The sequence below is a fragment of the Micropterus salmoides genome, unplaced genomic scaffold (assembly GCF_014851395.1).
Source record: "Micropterus salmoides isolate LMB-PRFRI ecotype aquatic unplaced genomic scaffold, ASM1485139v1 Ms_hic_scaffold_14, whole genome shotgun sequence".
NCBI classification, from domain to species: domain Eukaryota; kingdom Metazoa; phylum Chordata; class Actinopteri; order Centrarchiformes; family Centrarchidae; genus Micropterus; species Micropterus salmoides.
Genome location: NW_024040485.1, coordinates 1,190,522 through 1,208,009, shown reverse-complemented (window position 1 = coordinate 1,208,009; position 17,488 = coordinate 1,190,522). Strand labels below are relative to the sequence as shown.

Genomic DNA, 17,488 nt, shown 5'->3' with positions numbered 1-17,488 from the left:
CAAGCAAGGGTTCTGCCACCAAATATTAAATGTTATTTACTTTAAGATTATTTGTTCCATTACTTTTGCTCACCTAAGAATGCTGTGGTCTAATACAAACGGTGATATGTCCTAAATTGTTGAAATTCTGAACTCTTGTCTCATACTCATCTTTTGATCTTAAACCCAAATGTCTTCAGTGAACAACAAAAACAAAGGAATTTACCTTACCGTTCCAATACTTTTGAAGGGGACTGTATGTCTGTTATGTTGATGAAGAGTTTGGAACCAGCTTGAAATCAATGTACCTACATTTAAACACACTCTTCCTATTCTGCTCCCTCAAACTTTTCAACCTTGTGTTAAACTGTGGGTGGGGAAATTAAGCTTTGTAACACTGGGATAAAACATGCAGTTTCCTCTCTGTGAAAGCTTGTAATGGCTGATCACAAAATGGAGATTTTGTCATTGACATATTTTTATGTTTATGTTATCTGACAAATGTGTGCAAAATATTTAGCATCTGGGATTCTTAGTAGTGAGTGAATGAATTCTTGTACAGTTGTACTCCCAATTTGAACCATTTTGTTAAAAACATATAGTCACACTGGTAGTTGTCAGCAGCCACTAACAGAGTTATCGCATCATGATTGTTTTTGTGGTCTTTAAATAAAACCAGTGTGTAGGATATTGTATATCACAGCTCAGTGTGTACATGTATCTACAGAACTCACAATCCCCTTTCACAATCCAACAATTCTGTGATAAATCCAGGTCTGTTGTCTCAATCTGAGTGGTAGGCTTTATGAAAATATATGACAGTAATTTAAATAATCAATGGGTTTTACTATCTGGCTGACACTCTGAGGATTTTAAGGCTGACATATGTTGGTTTGCTTATCAAGACGAGTGCAACACACAATAAGCATCAGGAAGAATCAAAGCTTTATATCAAACATACCAGGGTGATATATGTCTGTTTGTTCAAAAGACTTAATATGGCATACCTTTTAAAACCTTAATCCAACCAAAAGTTCTATATTTTATATTTATAATTAGATATTTCCGTATGTACTGCGGCTAAGATCGTCCGGGGCTGTCTTTATTTTTTAAAGGTGGTCGGAGAGGCAGGGTTCTAGATTTCATGTATTGACGAAAACGATTTGGTTCTGTCTGTATTCGGAGCGTGACGATGCATGAGATGAAAAGATTTTTAATACTATTTTGAAGAAATATGAAATGCTGTATGATTGAGAGAAAAATTGGAGCACTGAACACTTATTTTCCTGCATTCTGGAGACATTTCTGCTTCAATTTACAGTGGAAATGTCTTTATTTATATAACGGGGGAAACAAAACAAAAAATTCAGCTGGCTTTGACAATTCATAAATATAAAAATATAACAGAATGTAATGCAGTAATCAGCTGCTTATTTGTTTTTAGCTTAAGTTTTTTGGACAATGCTAGTTTGTTTCTTCTATATTTAAAATGCATTGCATGTTTTCTTATTGTGCAAATAAACCTTTCTCAAAGCATTGTCATTTGTTAGTTAAAGAGGTGGTATTATGCTTTTTGGCTTTTCCCCTCTCCTTTATTGAGTTATATCTCTTTTTTGTGCATGTAACAGGTTTGCAAAGTGAAAAAGCCCAAAGTCCAGCCCAAAGGGAGTTCCCATCTCCCCCAGAAAGCACTGCTCTGAACTGCCCTGAAAACAGCTCGTTTGTAGTCCAGCCTTTACTTCCTTTACTTGTGACGTCACAATGAAAACACATCATAAAGCTTGCCAAGCGGCTAGCGGGGTCAGGCACGCCCTCAAACCAAGCTAGTCTGAGCGGAGGCCCTTTGGCTCGACTCGTCTTTGTCTGGTTTTCCATTGTAGAAATGTTGTACCTGTACCTGCTTCCAGGTACTCACCTGGAGGTATCACCTCACCTCCATCGAGGTTCCAAGCGAGCTGAGGGATACTAAAATGTAACATGAAACAAGAAGTGATGGCGGAACAAAAATGTTCTTGAATATTTTCGGAGTTGAGGAGCTATAGCAAGTGGCGGCGGGGGAAGCCTGCGCCAACCCGCGGGAGGAGCGTGTGAGGCCGGCCAGCCGCCCGCTCACAGAGCCCTCTGCTCCCGCCGTCACACAGACCGCTGCAGCAACAACGGCAGAGGAAAACACAGCTGGAAGGTTTACATACCGCTTATCTGTCTTTACATTCTGAGGAATGTTGAAACGTTTTAACCGTAGACTGTATATATGTTAAAAGCTGTGTGGATCGCTGGTGTGGGTGTCGCTTTGAACATTACGTCGTGGCAGTTGTGTGGCGTCGCTATGACGACAAGCTACGTACTATCTCTGGGTACTATCTGCAATGGAAAACGGAGCAGGGCAGAGTAGAGAGTCCAGTCTATCGATTTGCACTATGGTAGCATTTTTCGGCAAGGCAGCATAGATCGTCAGAACACCGGCAACAGTTCAACGTTTAGTCCTGATGGTAAGATGTGGAACAATGATGTTGTGTGGTTGTGGACTGGTAATAACTTATAACATCTGCTAGGTTATGGTCGCAGTCTGAAGCGACTTTGATTTGGATCACACTACCTTGTTTCTTACGACCTGCCCTTCTCTGCTTCTGATTGGCTAGTAGTCCTTACCTGGGAACTGCGCATGTGCAACTCCCAACAAAGATTTTGTACAAGTAAGATTCATCACTCTGTAGCTCAAGAGCGGAGCGTACAACACACAGGGTGAAAAAAGGAGCTGCAGTAATGTGAAGTATGAGAAAAATATGGTGTTTTTTGAAAATTAAACCATGTAAACCTGTTCTGGTACAACCCCTAATTAAGATTTTGAACCTGAAAATGAGCATAATACCACCTCTTTAACATTTCTTGGTGCAAGCTATTTTTCAGAACATTTTAACAAATGCTTTCAAAAAGTGATGGGGACAAAATCAGTCAATTCAAAATGTGGTGGAGACATGTCCCCATGTCTCCATTGTAAATGGAGATGCTGGGGGTGATAAAATCTTTTTTTCAACAAATATGCATGAGTAAAATAAGTAAAATATTTTTTCAGCCTGTTTTCCTCAACAAAATAAATATCTTGAGAAAAATTGAGTGCTAATTTGTTCATGATTCAAATTAATTAAATCAAACATTTATGGAACATTTGTTATATTGTTATTGAGGAAAATCATATCACAATTATCATGATTGTTCTATTGCCCAGCCCTATTGTCAGTAGCTAATAGTAGTGAACATAATAATAAAATTTAACAAAATGTACACCAATTGAAGATTAGTGGGTGTGATTGTGCACCGTCACAGTGGTGACAGACATGGATGCGGCAGAGCAGCAGAACAGAGAGAGACTGAGAACACCTGATCGTTCTTCAACGTAAAAGCAGCTTTTTTATGGGAAAATCAAATGGGGGCAGAAGTGGACAGAACAGAACTGCCAAATGGACACAAAATGTCATATAATGGTGCATGATACTTTCCATGTCACTTATTACGTCGTATAGTAAAAGTCATACAACTTCGTGAAATTACGTAGTCTTATGTTGAAAGGCTGAACAGGAAGTCCTGTGTGTTTTTGTTGTTGACGCTCATTGCAGGGGGTATGATGCCACGGCTGCTACGGCTCACCGGGATTTGACTGTCCTCTCCGCCTGGTGACGGTCTCTAGCTAATAGAGGAAGCTTGGTATGCTGCCGGTGGCACGAGGACTGTCGGTAACAGAGGCGACAGCCAGAGGATGAGAGCGCGGGCACTGCAACAATGTTGCGTTTCATTCTGGACTGCTTAGGGACACCGAGAGCGAGAAACCCAAAGGATGAAGGGTAAAGTGACAGTTAAAGCTCTTCCACAAACAATGAGTCTTTTATAGCTAAAGTTACATTCGCAGGAGTCGCACTTTGACATATTTTAAGGTCAGAGTCTAAAACTTTTAGCTAACTTAAATTTAAATGGAGGAGATTCCGAATTGGGTTTTAAGCAATTTAGCAGCTTGGGGCCTGCCCAGGATGTTCGGGGGATTTAGCAGAAGACGACAGTTAGTGGTGCGCAGTGGTGGAATCTAACTAAAGTGCTGTACGAATTTGAGGTACTCTTTTCATGACACTTAATACTCCAAACCAAAAAATCAATCGATTAATGGAGAAAATAATCAGCTGATTAATCCAGAATGAAAATAATAATTAGTTACAGTCTGACACAAAATGAGCCACCTCAACAACTAACAGCAGTACAATCCTTAACATTAATGCATAGGAAATAATAATCTGATGATGTATGGAGCTAAATCAGGGCCAAATGTTTTGTTAATTTGATTTTTTTTTTTTTTTTTTAAGTTTTGGTCCAAACTTAAACTTGAAAAATACAACCATGTTTTCAAAATTAAAATAAGTGTGTAAGTGTTTTGTTTTCAGTTTAAATAAAATGTTGATTTAATTCAGTAATTATTTTGAATAAATTATTAATTTTCATTTTTCACTTTAATACATTTTTATATTTGATTTGATTAAATTTGATTATTTTTTCAGTTACTTTTTATGTTTTCAGAATCAAAGCAATTTTGTTACACCTTAAATCTTATTCTAGTTTTTCAGTTTCACCCATGCTGTCTGATCAGCATCTGACAGCACAGGTGGATGGATTATCTTGGCAAAGGAGAAGTGCTCACTAACACAGATTTGTGAATATTTGAGAGAAATAGGCCTTTTGTGTACATAGAGAAAGTCTTAGATCTTTTTTTAAAAATTTTATAAAACTGAATTTCGTTGCAACTGAAACTGTATTTGAACCTCACTAAAAATTCAACTCTTGTGAACTTTCACTTTCAGTTCTCTCAAATCAGTTTCACATCTCTCATTTCAATACCAATCAACAAGATTCAGTTTCAAGGTCAAAGACACTTTAAGTCCTTGAGGCAGAGCAATCAAGTGCAGATGCACAGAGCTCCTTTTCTATGAAGGGTGGAAATAACAAATATTAATTGATAAAAAAGGAGGTGATGAAAATGGATGTGAATTGAAAAATAAAGGGGTTAAAACGGATGTGAAATGAAAAATAGAGTGATAAATATTCAAGTAATTTGATTAATTATAAATCGATTTGATTAAAACAGTAGTGATAGAATGAAAACATAACCATTTTTATTTATCAATCATCATTCACAACCCAAAATTGGCATTCATCATTTAAAGCAGGTAGCCTCAAAGGTTAAAGTAACAAAAAGTAAATAATAAAATGGAGGTGATGAAAAATGCATGTGAACTGAAATACAGAGTGGTTAAATTTCTGTAGAGAGTAAACATGCCGCTTGAGAAAACACAGTGTTTTTTGCCATTTTGTGGCCGACCTGTTGAAGATACATAGACATGCAGGGTACCAAATGAAAGGTCTGCTCAAGCCTGATCGATTGACGGCCCCCTCAATCACTGTGGGATGTTCCGTTCTCAATCTACAGGCCTGTAAAGCATGGGTGTGCTTTTGGTGGCAGGAATGTTGATGAATACTCACTGTTTTTATCAATATTTCAATGTTATGTTATTTGGAACTTGGTTTTATGGACAGAAATAGTGTTTTAAAGACATCTACAACAATCAACATTTTAACAGTAAATATTGCCAAAATATGGACATTCGCTTGGTATATTTTGAAAATGTTGTATAACTGTTGTATTTTAGTTTATTTTCATCAGATTTATAGTTACAATTGCATTTTAGGTGTATTAGAAGATATTCAGTTGCATTATAATCTATCGTATGATGGTTTTGATCGTTTATTGCATTAAAATGTAGCTCTGTTTTTTTACCAGGCAAGGATGAAAATAGATTTTTTCTTTATCGCATCTCCATGTAATCTGTAATAGTAAAATAAATATATTAATATACAATGGATTTATATTCCTTAGCTTCTGACTTTTCAAAGGAGACCAGAATTATGCATCTAGGCCTAATGGTTGAGTTAAAATAATTTGTCTGGAGTCCCCACAAGGTAAATTTATGTGTAATTTTACAGCATAGGGTTATATAATGAGATGAAGTTTGTAGTTCCCTTATGCCTCTCACAAAAGCAAACATCTAGGGCTGTACATATCGATTATTTTTCAAGTCGATTAATCTAACGATTATTTTTTCGATTAGTCGATTAATCTAACGACTAATTTTGTTTATTCTAAAGAAAGAAAAGTTGCCTATTACTCGATTAACATACCAATTTATCCTAAATAAATATCAAAAACATTTCTAATCAATAAATCTATATTTTATTCAGTCATCCGGATGAAGCGCATTATAAAAATGACAATAGTAGCAAATCTTAAAATGAATCAAATTTCCACGTCACTGATGTGTTGTGATAATAACAATAACAGACATTAATTAGGCTACTTTACTTAAAACTTTAAATGTTTCTGACATGGATTAATTTCAATATTGGGTAATGCAGTATGATAATCAAATGTATTTCTGCGTCAGTGAACACCTGAAAGGACTCAGACTGTACAGACAGTCACAAATCGTCTGTACTGTTAGTTTCAGTTGTTTTCTCGCTCATACGTGGCTGTTAAATAAACAAAAAATATGAAACAGCCAAACATTAGATGACACGCGGTGTAACGTTACGTTACCACGACAGCAGCGGGACAGAAATTACTTTTAACATGAAGGCAATAAACATTTTAACGGACTACATGTCCTCATGCTGATAACGTGCCGTGCTTGTCTGGCGACAGAACGTAAACACGATTTGCGGTGCTGCCCTCTAGACAAAGTGCTGCAGGATACTTTCATGTCACATGTTTGTGGACAGCAGTTGTGCTGCAGTGAAGCTGTTTCCAGTTCGTAGAGCTCACGGAGCAGCACGTTGTTGAGTGTCTGTCTGAAACACCCCAAACGTTAGACGGCCACAGTGCTAGCTGATTGGTTACAAGTCACAAATAATAGCCTACCAACACTGACTATTGTGCCAATAGAACGAGCGAGCCATCACACTGCAGCCCCTCCCCTCCTCTCTCAGCAGAGCTCCACAAAGACAAAACAAAGACAGCAGACCAGTGTAAAGTTGACCATAACTACGGCCGCTTAAGTAAGTGCAGCAAAACCAGCAATAGTAGTACAATTAAAAGGCTGATAGTGCATCAGTACAACAAGCATGAACGTGCACAAGACGATACTTTAATGTGCTCTGTCTTATGAACCGCAGATGTGCTTTTGTTTTTACCAAGCGGCAAACTTCTGGTCTCCGGGCTGAAGCTTTCCTGGAAGACCGAAAACCTGCAATTCATCGAGTGGCCACTTGAGGCTGGCTCCAAAAGGGAGTCAATCCCCATTGACCCCATGTTAAAATTCCCAACTATACAGCAGAATAAAACATGTTTACAGGCTGGTACAAAAGATGGATTTAGTGTATATTTAGCTAATTTTGCCATTCATGACAACTGTGAGGGAGGTGAATTTTTTTTATAACTCACCTGGGGGGGTGCGGCTGCAGAGTTCTGCTTGACCGCCGAGGAGAGCCGTGCACCTCAGAGTGTACTGTTCATAAACAATATATTTGTAGTGGGATTCGTCACTGGGGATGATTGATTCAAAGTACATATTGAAGGATGTTTAGAGTCATCAATAAGTTATTACACTATGTAGATGTAGCATTCCTTATAATTCAGCAAACAATCTGAGGTGATAACTGCGTTTGATGAGCTACGTTTCTAATGGGGATCTTAAGAGGTGGATGCATAATTTGACAGAACATATGTTGTAGGCTACCTGCAGAGATTTCCACCTTTTTTGTCAGCATATAATGAGCGTTATGCCTGCAGACAGGTAGCTGGGCTGTAACTAGGGCAATGGTTTAGTTAAAGCAAGAAATTAGGTGTTTGACAGCCGCCTCTGAGTTTGTTTGGTGGATTAGAATTTGCCAAAAAAGGTAGTACAGTTCAATAAGAAATATAAAATAAGATCCTTATAATAAAAATTCAATAAGATCTGACTTGAGTTAGGGCTGTGCAGTGTATCGGTATAATGAGGTATACCGATATAATTTCAAAAGCGACATGAAATTAGACAATACCGTTTATACCGATATAGTTTGATGTTGAGGTAATTCGTCTTTCTGTAAAGTCCTGCCAGCGTTTGCTCCTCTTTGTCCCTCACCGCGCAGCCCCCCCCCTCCCTCTGTGTCTGCACGCAGCCGTCTACTCACAAACTCTCAACAAGATGGAGGGAGACACAGTGCTGGTTGACACTGTTAAAGACCTGGATTGTAAAAAGAAAAACACGGTTCATTCAGTGTTTCCCACACATTCACTTTACTCTGCCCTGGTTAATGCTTTGCGCAGCCTTTTCTTTTTACTCCCAACACCTGAACACTACTGATGTGAAATTATGGCACTGGGTTCTTATCAACAGATTCTATCATTATAATAACTCTTTTCAATTCGTATAAAACTACTTTTGAATTTGTAACCTTTTAGTATTGATGTTTTCATGAATGCAAGACTAGAGTTTAATATGTTATTTTTAGGGCTGGGCACGTTAACACGTTAATTAATTAACGCAGTCAATTTTTTTATCGCACATTAACGCAGTTTTTTTATTATTATTTTGAAAGTCACTGGCTCTGAATACACATAGGCCTACAGTCAAACCATGGGTCACAGGAGAGGTGGGATGTTGATCAGCCTGCAAATAACCCTCCCAAACAAGCAGCGGAGAGAGGCTTCGGTTGCGTTTTCGAATTAAAACGGAGACCTTTTGCTATGTTTGCACCTCCCGTCCAGACTACAGTGCCGAAAACAAAGACCTAAAACAGAGAAGTTTGGAAACGTTGCCGACCCCGTTTTGCGTTTCAAAACTCCAGAGGGTGTTTTAGTGAAGACGGCCCAAAACGGAGGACATTAGAAACGATGATGCAGTCGCTCAGGCATTGGCTCTCTGATTGGGCCTTCTAACCTAAGTCTTGCAAAGCAGAAACACGATGACATAGTATTTTTATTAAAATATTCTATACCGTGCAAATAACACATCCGCCTACATTTGTACTGTGCATGTCGGCGTTTACTTTGCGATAACTGCCAGTCTGTTTTCCGCCGCCACACTCCAGTGTTACATTCAGTTAACAGTCCCAGCACATTATTGGTGCATGCAAAAAAACCTGCTCTGATTCTTCGTCTGTATTTATTTATTATTTCGCCAAATCTTCTGTAACTATGGAATAGACCATCTGCTTCGTGTTTACACTGGCCCGCGCATGCCCAGTGTACCTGAATGGCCAATAGATGTGTGTTTTCAGTTGTTTTAATATAGACGGAGATCAACTCCAAAACGCTGGTGTGGACGGAGATCATATTCGTTTTAATTCTCCATTTGTAAACTAAAACGGAATAGTGTGGATGGGGCCTCAGGTGAACAGAAAGGGAGACAGCGCTCCGCGAGTGAACGGCAGGCGCCCTATGGATAGTAACCATGGCAACGGCTTCTGTGCGCTACACAGCCGTAGCCTTTTTAACTTAAATTAAAATTATACATAGGCTAACTTTACCTGGTAGGCCTGCATTCAGTTTTGCGGGGATGCTCTGCCATGTGAATTCCCTCCTGTTGATGTCCTGATAACTATTTAGATTCTGGAAACGTCGGGTACAAAAAGTTCAACTGAGGCAGCAGGTGGGCGTGTGCATGAGGCGAGCATTACCGCAACAGTTTCACAGGAACGCACCCAGTTCACCTTGTGCTCGACCACTTCACCTCACTGTAAAAGGGCAACTTACTACTGAACATTAACTGTTTCTTCTGCTCCCTGATAAAAGAAAAATGTTTCTGCTGATACCTGCTCAGAAAAAATCCCAAGAAAACTGGACTCTGATGGAAACTTGTGTAATGGAAATTTGTCCTTTAGTGAGTCTTCTGAAATAAAGATTCCAATCCAGACGTCTTTTAAGGGTTTTATTCTTTGCAAAGGGTCAGACAAACTTAAAGAGTGCAAAACAGTCTGCAGAGTGTAAGACAAAGAGCCAGTGAAGAAGCAGGTGACTTTATACTGTAAGGGTATTACGCAGCTATCCAAGGGAGGAAGGGAGTAGGGACCAGCTGTCCTGAGATGAAGGCCTATCAAGGACAGTCTGATAAGAAAACTCTCTAACGCTACAAATAGAACCGTTACTAGTTTAACTACATAGCTTGGTGGTAGCTTCGCTATTTTCTGAATCAAATAGCTTTTCAGTAATGAAGGTGACAACTCTTGTGAGAAGGATCAGGGTCCAGCCTGGACACCTCTTCCTCTAGTGAGGAGGAAACTTTGTAGTGCCAGAAACTTGTTTCCATGAGATGAGAGAGCGCGCTCGCTCCCTCTCTCTCTCTCTCACAACTTCCGGCGCGAGCAGGACGCTGATCCAGTAGCTCTAGCTGTGTAAAACTTTATATATCCTGTGGATACAATTACTTTTTACGGACAACATAGCAGTGTACAACTTGTTTATTCAAGGGAGAAGCTGCTTTCACTCCAAACCATGGGACGAGCCGGCATTTTCCACCACATACCTGAGGAGCTGAGGAAGAGGCACCGAGGCTGCAGAGCCGAAGCGAAGGTGAAGGCTAGGCTAGCGGCTAAGCGGTGGAAGTACAAGCCCTCGGTTCCGTCGATAGTGATGGGGAATGTGAACTGTCTGACCAACAAGACGGACGAGCTGGCTGCCCTTGTGAGGACGGACAGGACGTTCAGGGAGTGCAGTTTACTTTGCCTCTCTGAAACCTGGCTAACCCAGAACACCCCGGACGCTAATGTAGATCTACCTGGATTCACTACAGTGAGAGCGGACCGGGACTGTGGACGCAGCGGCAAAAGCAAAGGAGGGGGACTCGCGCTGTTTATCGACAACAGATGGTGCAACCAGGGGCATGTTACGGTGAAGGAGATCGTGTGCAACAGAGACATTGAGTTGCTGGCGGTAGGTCTCAGACCGTACTACATGCCTATAGAGTTCTCGTACGCCATTGCTGTTGTTGTTTACGTCCCTCCGCATGCACTCGCAGAGACCACATCTGACGTTATACACACCACCATCGCAAGACTGCAAACACAACATCCAGACACATTCATCGCCATCTCCGGGGATTTCAACCACGTGACACTGGACTCCACACTGTCAGACTTTCACCAGTTTGTAAGCTGCCCCACCAGGAAGAACAGGACACTAGGAGGTCGAGGTGAGGGAAGCTTACATTGCCACTGCTTTGCCCCCACTGGGAAAGTCTGATCATAACCTGGTCCTGCTCACGCCACAGTACAAACCATGGATCCAGAGACAGTCCAAGACCAAATGCTCCTAAAGGAAATTGTCTCCTGAGGCAGCGGAGGCTCTGAGAGACTGCTTTGAATGTACTGACTGGAGCATCCTGCAGGAAGCACATGGCGAGGACATCGAGGGGATCACACACTGCACTACTGACTACCTGAACTTCTGCAGAACTGTACGCTGCTTCCCTAACAACAAGCCCTCGATCACCAGTAATGTCAAGGACATCCTGAACAGGAAGAAGAGGGCATTCAAGGATGGTGACAGGGATGAGCTGAAACGCATACAGGGGGAACTCAAGGTCCACCTGAGAGAGGCGAAGGAGGACTACAGAAGGAAGGTAGAACAGAAGCTGCAGCACAACAACATGCAGGAGGTCTGGGATGGCATGAAAACCATCACAGGCAGCAAGAAGAAGTGCAGTATTGCAGGAGAGGGGGATGCTGGGAGAGCAAACCAGCTAAACCTGTTTTTTAACAGGTTTGATACTCCAGCTCCCACAACCAGCGACGGCCCACTTCACACCCCCATGTCCATCACCTCCCCCAATGCCACCCCCATGTCCATCACCTCCCCCAATGCCACCACCATGTCCATCACCACCTCAGACTGCAGACCACAAGCTGGACTGGACAGAAAATATGGACACTCTCCACAGGAAAGGTCAGAGCCGTCTGTACTTCCTGAGAAGGCTGGGGTCCTTCAACATCTGCAAAAAACTGCTACAAATGTTTTACCAGTCTGTGGTGGCCAGCGTCCTCTTTTATGCTGTAGTTTGCTGGGGTGGAAGCAGCAAGAAGAGAGCTGCCGGTCGACTGCACAGACTGGTGAGGAGAGCTGGCTCAGTGGTGGGCTCAGAGCTGGACTCTCTGGTGACAGTGGCAGAAAGAAGGACCCTGGACAAACTGCTGTCCATACTGGACAACGCCCACCACCCTCTGAACAACACCTTCATCGGGCAGAGGAGTGTGTTCAGTGGCAAGACTGCTGTCCAAGCCCAGCTCCACCAACAGACTTAAAAACTCCCCCTGGCCATCAGACAGTACAACAGCTCCTAACCATGGCAGGGAGGACAATAGACAAAATCTGTACTCTTTACTTCCATCTGCACTTCATTTGCACTGTTTACTGTTTTACTGTGGCTAAGTTATTTTAAATTTTATTTTATTTTAATATAGGTTTAATGTATGTATGTTTCATATGCTACTGGATACTTGAATTTCCCTCGGGATAAATAAAGTATATATCTATCTATCTCTCTTGCCCATTGCCCTGAATGTTTAGGTTGCAAAATTCACATAAAAAATATATAATTAATTAATAATGTGATAATTAAGTAACTTATACAAAGTTTCTGTGTGTCTGATTTAGCCCTCTCTCTCTTTGGCACACACTGTTTGGAGCAGGTTTTTAGTCTTTGTCTACTGCTACTGTGGAATGAAGTTAGTTCAATATAAACTAGGCCTATACCATGAGTGAGTGTGTGTTTGTGTGAGTGTGTGAAAATATATACACATACATACATACATACATACATACATACATACATATATTAGGGCTGTCCCCGAGGATTTACATAGTCGAATCAGAATCGTCAGGTTTTGCCTATAGTCGACTGATAGTCGAATCATGTTTTTGTTTTTCAAAACGATAAAATATTCTTTGTGTGGTTCATCAACGGTGATAAATTAATCCGAAAGTCCCGCAAGGTGCGGACAACTCGGCAAAACACCGTGAAGCTCTTCAGCAAGCGTTCCTCCACTGCCACTGCACACATACACGCTACGCCTACACATGCGCAATGACGACCCAGGGTTAGGGTTACAATTTTGGATTTATTCACGCACTTCAGAAACATTGAAATGTATATTGTAATAGGCTGTATATTAACTTATTGGGAGAAAACTGGCAGTTCTATGTAAAATCAGACGTTGAGCACCCCCAAATCACCAAAATGGCATGATCGCTGCAATGCTTCGACTGTGAGATTGACAGGTGTTTCTGCTTTTATTGTACCTCTGTATGAAAGAGGTTGTGTTGGTTTTGGATTCTGCACGTTCATGAGTTTAAGCGAGCATGCGTATAAGCACACATCTGGTTGCAATCTTAGAACCGCACCGCTAGTAGCTGCTGAAAACTACATAATGCCCCTTTAACTTAAAACAAGACAAGGAGAGAAATAAATGTCCTTCAGTGATTGAGTGATTAGAGAAAAGTAAAATCAAACTTTTAAGAAATTCAAAAAGTGAGTAAACAAAAAAATCCATCCATCAACTTCAATATTGAGGGCTAAATTAATCAAAGTATTGATCAAATTGCGTGCTGAACTGAAATACTGTATAGAGTATATGGCTGTGTCAGATGAAATGATAAGAATTATATAAACAGAGGCTTACCACATGTACAGCTTATTGTATTGTAACCATGTTTGCAGATGTTTTCTGCTGTATTTTTACAAGGTTGCTAATTTGTCATTATACAGCACAAGTTTGTAAAACGAAACAAAAGTTTCTAGTCCCTTCATGCTGCACACACAGAATTTAACAGATTCATATATTAATATTTGAATACACATTGAATTTGTATTAAAATATTTTCTCATGTAATATCATCCCTGCTGAGTCAGCACACATGTATAATTCAGATTTAGTCTTCCCTCCTCTTTTGTCTTTGCCTTTGTTTGGGGAAGTAACCTCTTTAAATGTACATGTGGCACATTTTCTCACCTCACTGAGAAATGATTTCATTTTAATTCAGTTAGAAACTCCTGGACTTTAATAGCGCCTGTGTTTCAGCAGGTTTTTTGCTCATGTTCAAAACTTTCTGTACAGTCAGAATCTCCCACATATCTGTGTTCTCTGACAGGTCCAGAAAAAAGTCAGAATGTTATGAGAATAACGTAATCAATTATTCATAATATCTTTTTAAAGTCTACCTGCCCTATACTCTGCTATGCAATATCCTGTGTTATTGCTCTGCTGATTTGGTAGTACACACCTTAAGACCGTCTGCAGACACAGAACTGTTTAGGACTGTACTGGATGAGAGGAGGAGGTGGATAAATGAAAAACACTTCTGATCAGGCAGAAATCTCACCGCAAATCCACACAAATGTTCACTTCAGCACCTCAGATAAAGTGCAGCTCAAAAGTCCCAAACAGAGCAAGTCTGTGCCTCGGATTTTAGATGGTTATTTTGCAAAACTCTTTCAGTCAGTTACTCACAGCCCGAGACGGTGTCGCATCAGCTAGGTGGAGTTACTGGGTCAATATTATCAGTTTGTTTTGTTTTTCTCTGTGTGAGTAAATTGATGTGTAGTGTGAGAGCGTGTGAAAAGTGTCAATTGCGTGAGTCCCACGCAATTGCCTGAGAGTTGGCAGCTCTGGAGCTAACATATGGTGTTAACATTACTTAAAGTTTAAGCAAGCTAAAGCTTTTATTTGCTATTCTGCCTAACTGCTCCTCATCTTTGCCTGTCAGACATATATGGTGCTTCTTAACACTTTTTTTGGCCAGAAATTTGGCCATTGACGCCCTATGATTTTATTTTTCTCTGTGTAATTTGGCTTTGGCTTTCTGAGCCCCTGACAGGCTGCAGTGTTCGCTGGAACATTAGATGGCTTTACAGTAGCGGGTCCTGCACATCTTCAGTGTTTCGACTGTACCATTTTAACAATAACATCGGGGGGTGGGTTGTCATATGACAAGTATGAAATATGTTTTAATGATAACAATACATGTAGTTATCATGTAAATACATATAAATTGTTTTGTTAGTAATATAATACAGTAAATAAAGTGTTGTATTTGATCCCATTTAAGGGACCTTTGCATGGGCACCCCCTGAGCCTTGGGCTGGGGTCATCTGTACCCTTTGACCCACCCTGTAGGCGGGCCTCGGTCCTGCTAATGTTTCACAATTAAATACCTTGTTAGGAAGGTATTCTGTCCAATGAAACGCTAGAGGGCTTTTAATTTGAAACAGACACAAGCAGTGTTGAGCTTACACTCACTTTATTAGGTACACCTTGCTAGTACCGGGTTGGACCCCCCCTTTGCCTTCAATACTGCCTTAATTCATCGTGGCATACTTTCAGCAAGATGTTAAAAATATTCATCTGAGACACTGGTCCATCTTGACATGATGGCATCACACAGTTGTTGCAGATTTGTCGGCTGCACATCCATGATGCGAATCTCCCGTTTCACCACATCCCATCCCAAAGGTGCTCTATTGGATTGAGATCTGGTGACTGTGGAGGCTAATGGAGTACAGTGAACTCATTGTCATGTTCTATGAGGGGTGGAAATAACAAATATTTATTGACAAAAAAGGAGGTGATGAAAATGAATGTGAATGGAAAAATAAAGGGGTTAAAATGGTCGTGAAATGAAAAATAGAGTGATAAATATTAAAGGGATGTGATTAATTTTAAGTTAATTTGATTAAAGCAGTAGTGACAGAATAAAAACATAACAATTTTTCAGTCATCATTCACAACGCAAAATTGACATTTATCATTTAAAGCGGGTAGCCTCAAGAGTTAAAGTAACAAACAGTAAATGGAGGGGATGAAAATGCATGTGAAATACAGAGTGGTTAAATTTAAGGTGAATTGAAATCTAAAGTACTAAATTGTCAACTGATGTGATAAACTTCATTTACCATCATTCACAACACCCTGCTATCATTCATTGTTCACCGCATGTATTTTTTGTTACTTCCTGCTGAAACTGTCAATCACAAACTACGCCCCCTGACGAACTGATCAAGGTTTTGGCTCTCAACTCGTCATCCTCTGAGTACGTCGCTGGAGCCAGAGCTAGCCCAGCTGACCGGAGGAATATTATGTACTCTGCTGTTAATTGTACAACAGACTGCCCAAGAAGCCACTGCTCCAGGTATTTCGGTGAGTGAAATTGTAGTATTTCATTTATGTTAGCAATAATTCGCAGGTATCGTTGTTGGCATAAATGGCATGTTAGCTTACAGCTTTGAGCGTTCACAAGCTGTGCTTACGATGCTAACTGAACGGGAGGGTATGCTGACCAAGAGTCATGCACAGAAGTCATAACCTGTTAGAGAAGTTAATTTTGGGGTGACAATACTTTGGAGCAAAAGGCTCAAAAGAGGTCACGTGTGAAGTTGGAAAGTGATGGTCTACCTTTTTGTTTAGCTGACTTAATGTAGCGTCAACATTAAACTTTCCACATGGACAATGTAACTTTAACGTCAGATTAGTTACTGTGACGAGTACTGTATTCAGGGAGAGAAAAGACATGCCGATAGCATTACACAGTACGTGGCAGCAGCTGGACCGAGGGATGGAGGTGTTTATGGGGGGGGCTGTGCTCGGTGCACTAGTTGCACAACACCAGCGGTGGACTGTGAGACGGTGAGAGTTCTGCCTGTCCGCCGAGCATCGTCTGCACCTCCAAGTACTGTTTAAAAACGATATAATGTCATCAGTGGTAATAACTGATTAGAAGTAATGTGTAAATCCATCAGTATTTCACACAGCGAAGTGTCTGAAAGTGCCTGATTTTTCCCTGTTCTGTTAAGTACTGTGGACTGTTGCTGCATTCCATTTACCTCGGAGGTCGGAGCTGGGAATGACGTCACACCCGAGTTGACGGCGTTCCAGTTAACAAGTCGGAAAACCTTGCTCGGCCAGCTGTTGTTTACAACTAGCCAGTTAGCTATTGATACGACGGTTGATTAAAAAAACGCATTGTGCGGTATTTACTCACACTAAACACTGTAGCAACACATCCACAGACAGCTGTTGGACAGCACTTTGTGTACGAACATTTCTGAGTCACAAGTACACAGAAGTGCAAATAAATAATATAAACTACAGCTTTCACTAACTGTTGATACCCCGACAGCCATCTTGGATCACAAAGTCGGGGTAGTGTGGTTCTCCCAACTTCCCGAGTCAGAAATACGACTTCAGGGGGCAAACGCACCACAAATGTGCTGATGTAATTTGGTATATCAGACTTGTATGGGCTCTGAGAAAATTACTGTGTTTCATTCGTCCCACGTTTCAATTGTCCCGGCTCTCCCCTATGCAGTTCACTATTTGATGCAAGATTAAAAGCCACCATAAAAATGTCCTTAAGGCAATCTTTTACAGTCTCAATGTATTTTTATATTAAAATTAACTACCTATAGATGTCATTTAACAGCCATAATTAAATCTAAATGAACGT

At 40.6% G+C, this 17,488-nt stretch overlaps 1 protein-coding gene across 3 annotated transcripts in view; it reads left to right on the top strand.

Moving 5' to 3' along the window:
• The first annotated feature begins 3,488 nt into the window (after window positions 1–3,488).
• The window catches only part of LOC119901600, a 59,188-nt gene continuing 45,188 nt past the window's right edge, over window positions 3,489–17,488 (top strand). Inside the window, exon 1 of one of the 3 annotated variants that reach the window (XM_038717179.1) lies at window positions 3,489–3,818. In XM_038717179.1, the coding sequence (XP_038573107.1) occupies window positions 3,757–3,818 (62 nt within the window). In that variant the 5' untranslated portion in view covers window positions 3,489–3,756. Of the gene's footprint in view, window positions 3,819–16,058; window positions 16,183–17,488 lie in introns of those variants that run through there. The other 2 variants (XM_038717178.1, XM_038717177.1) reach the window with 2 other exon arrangements.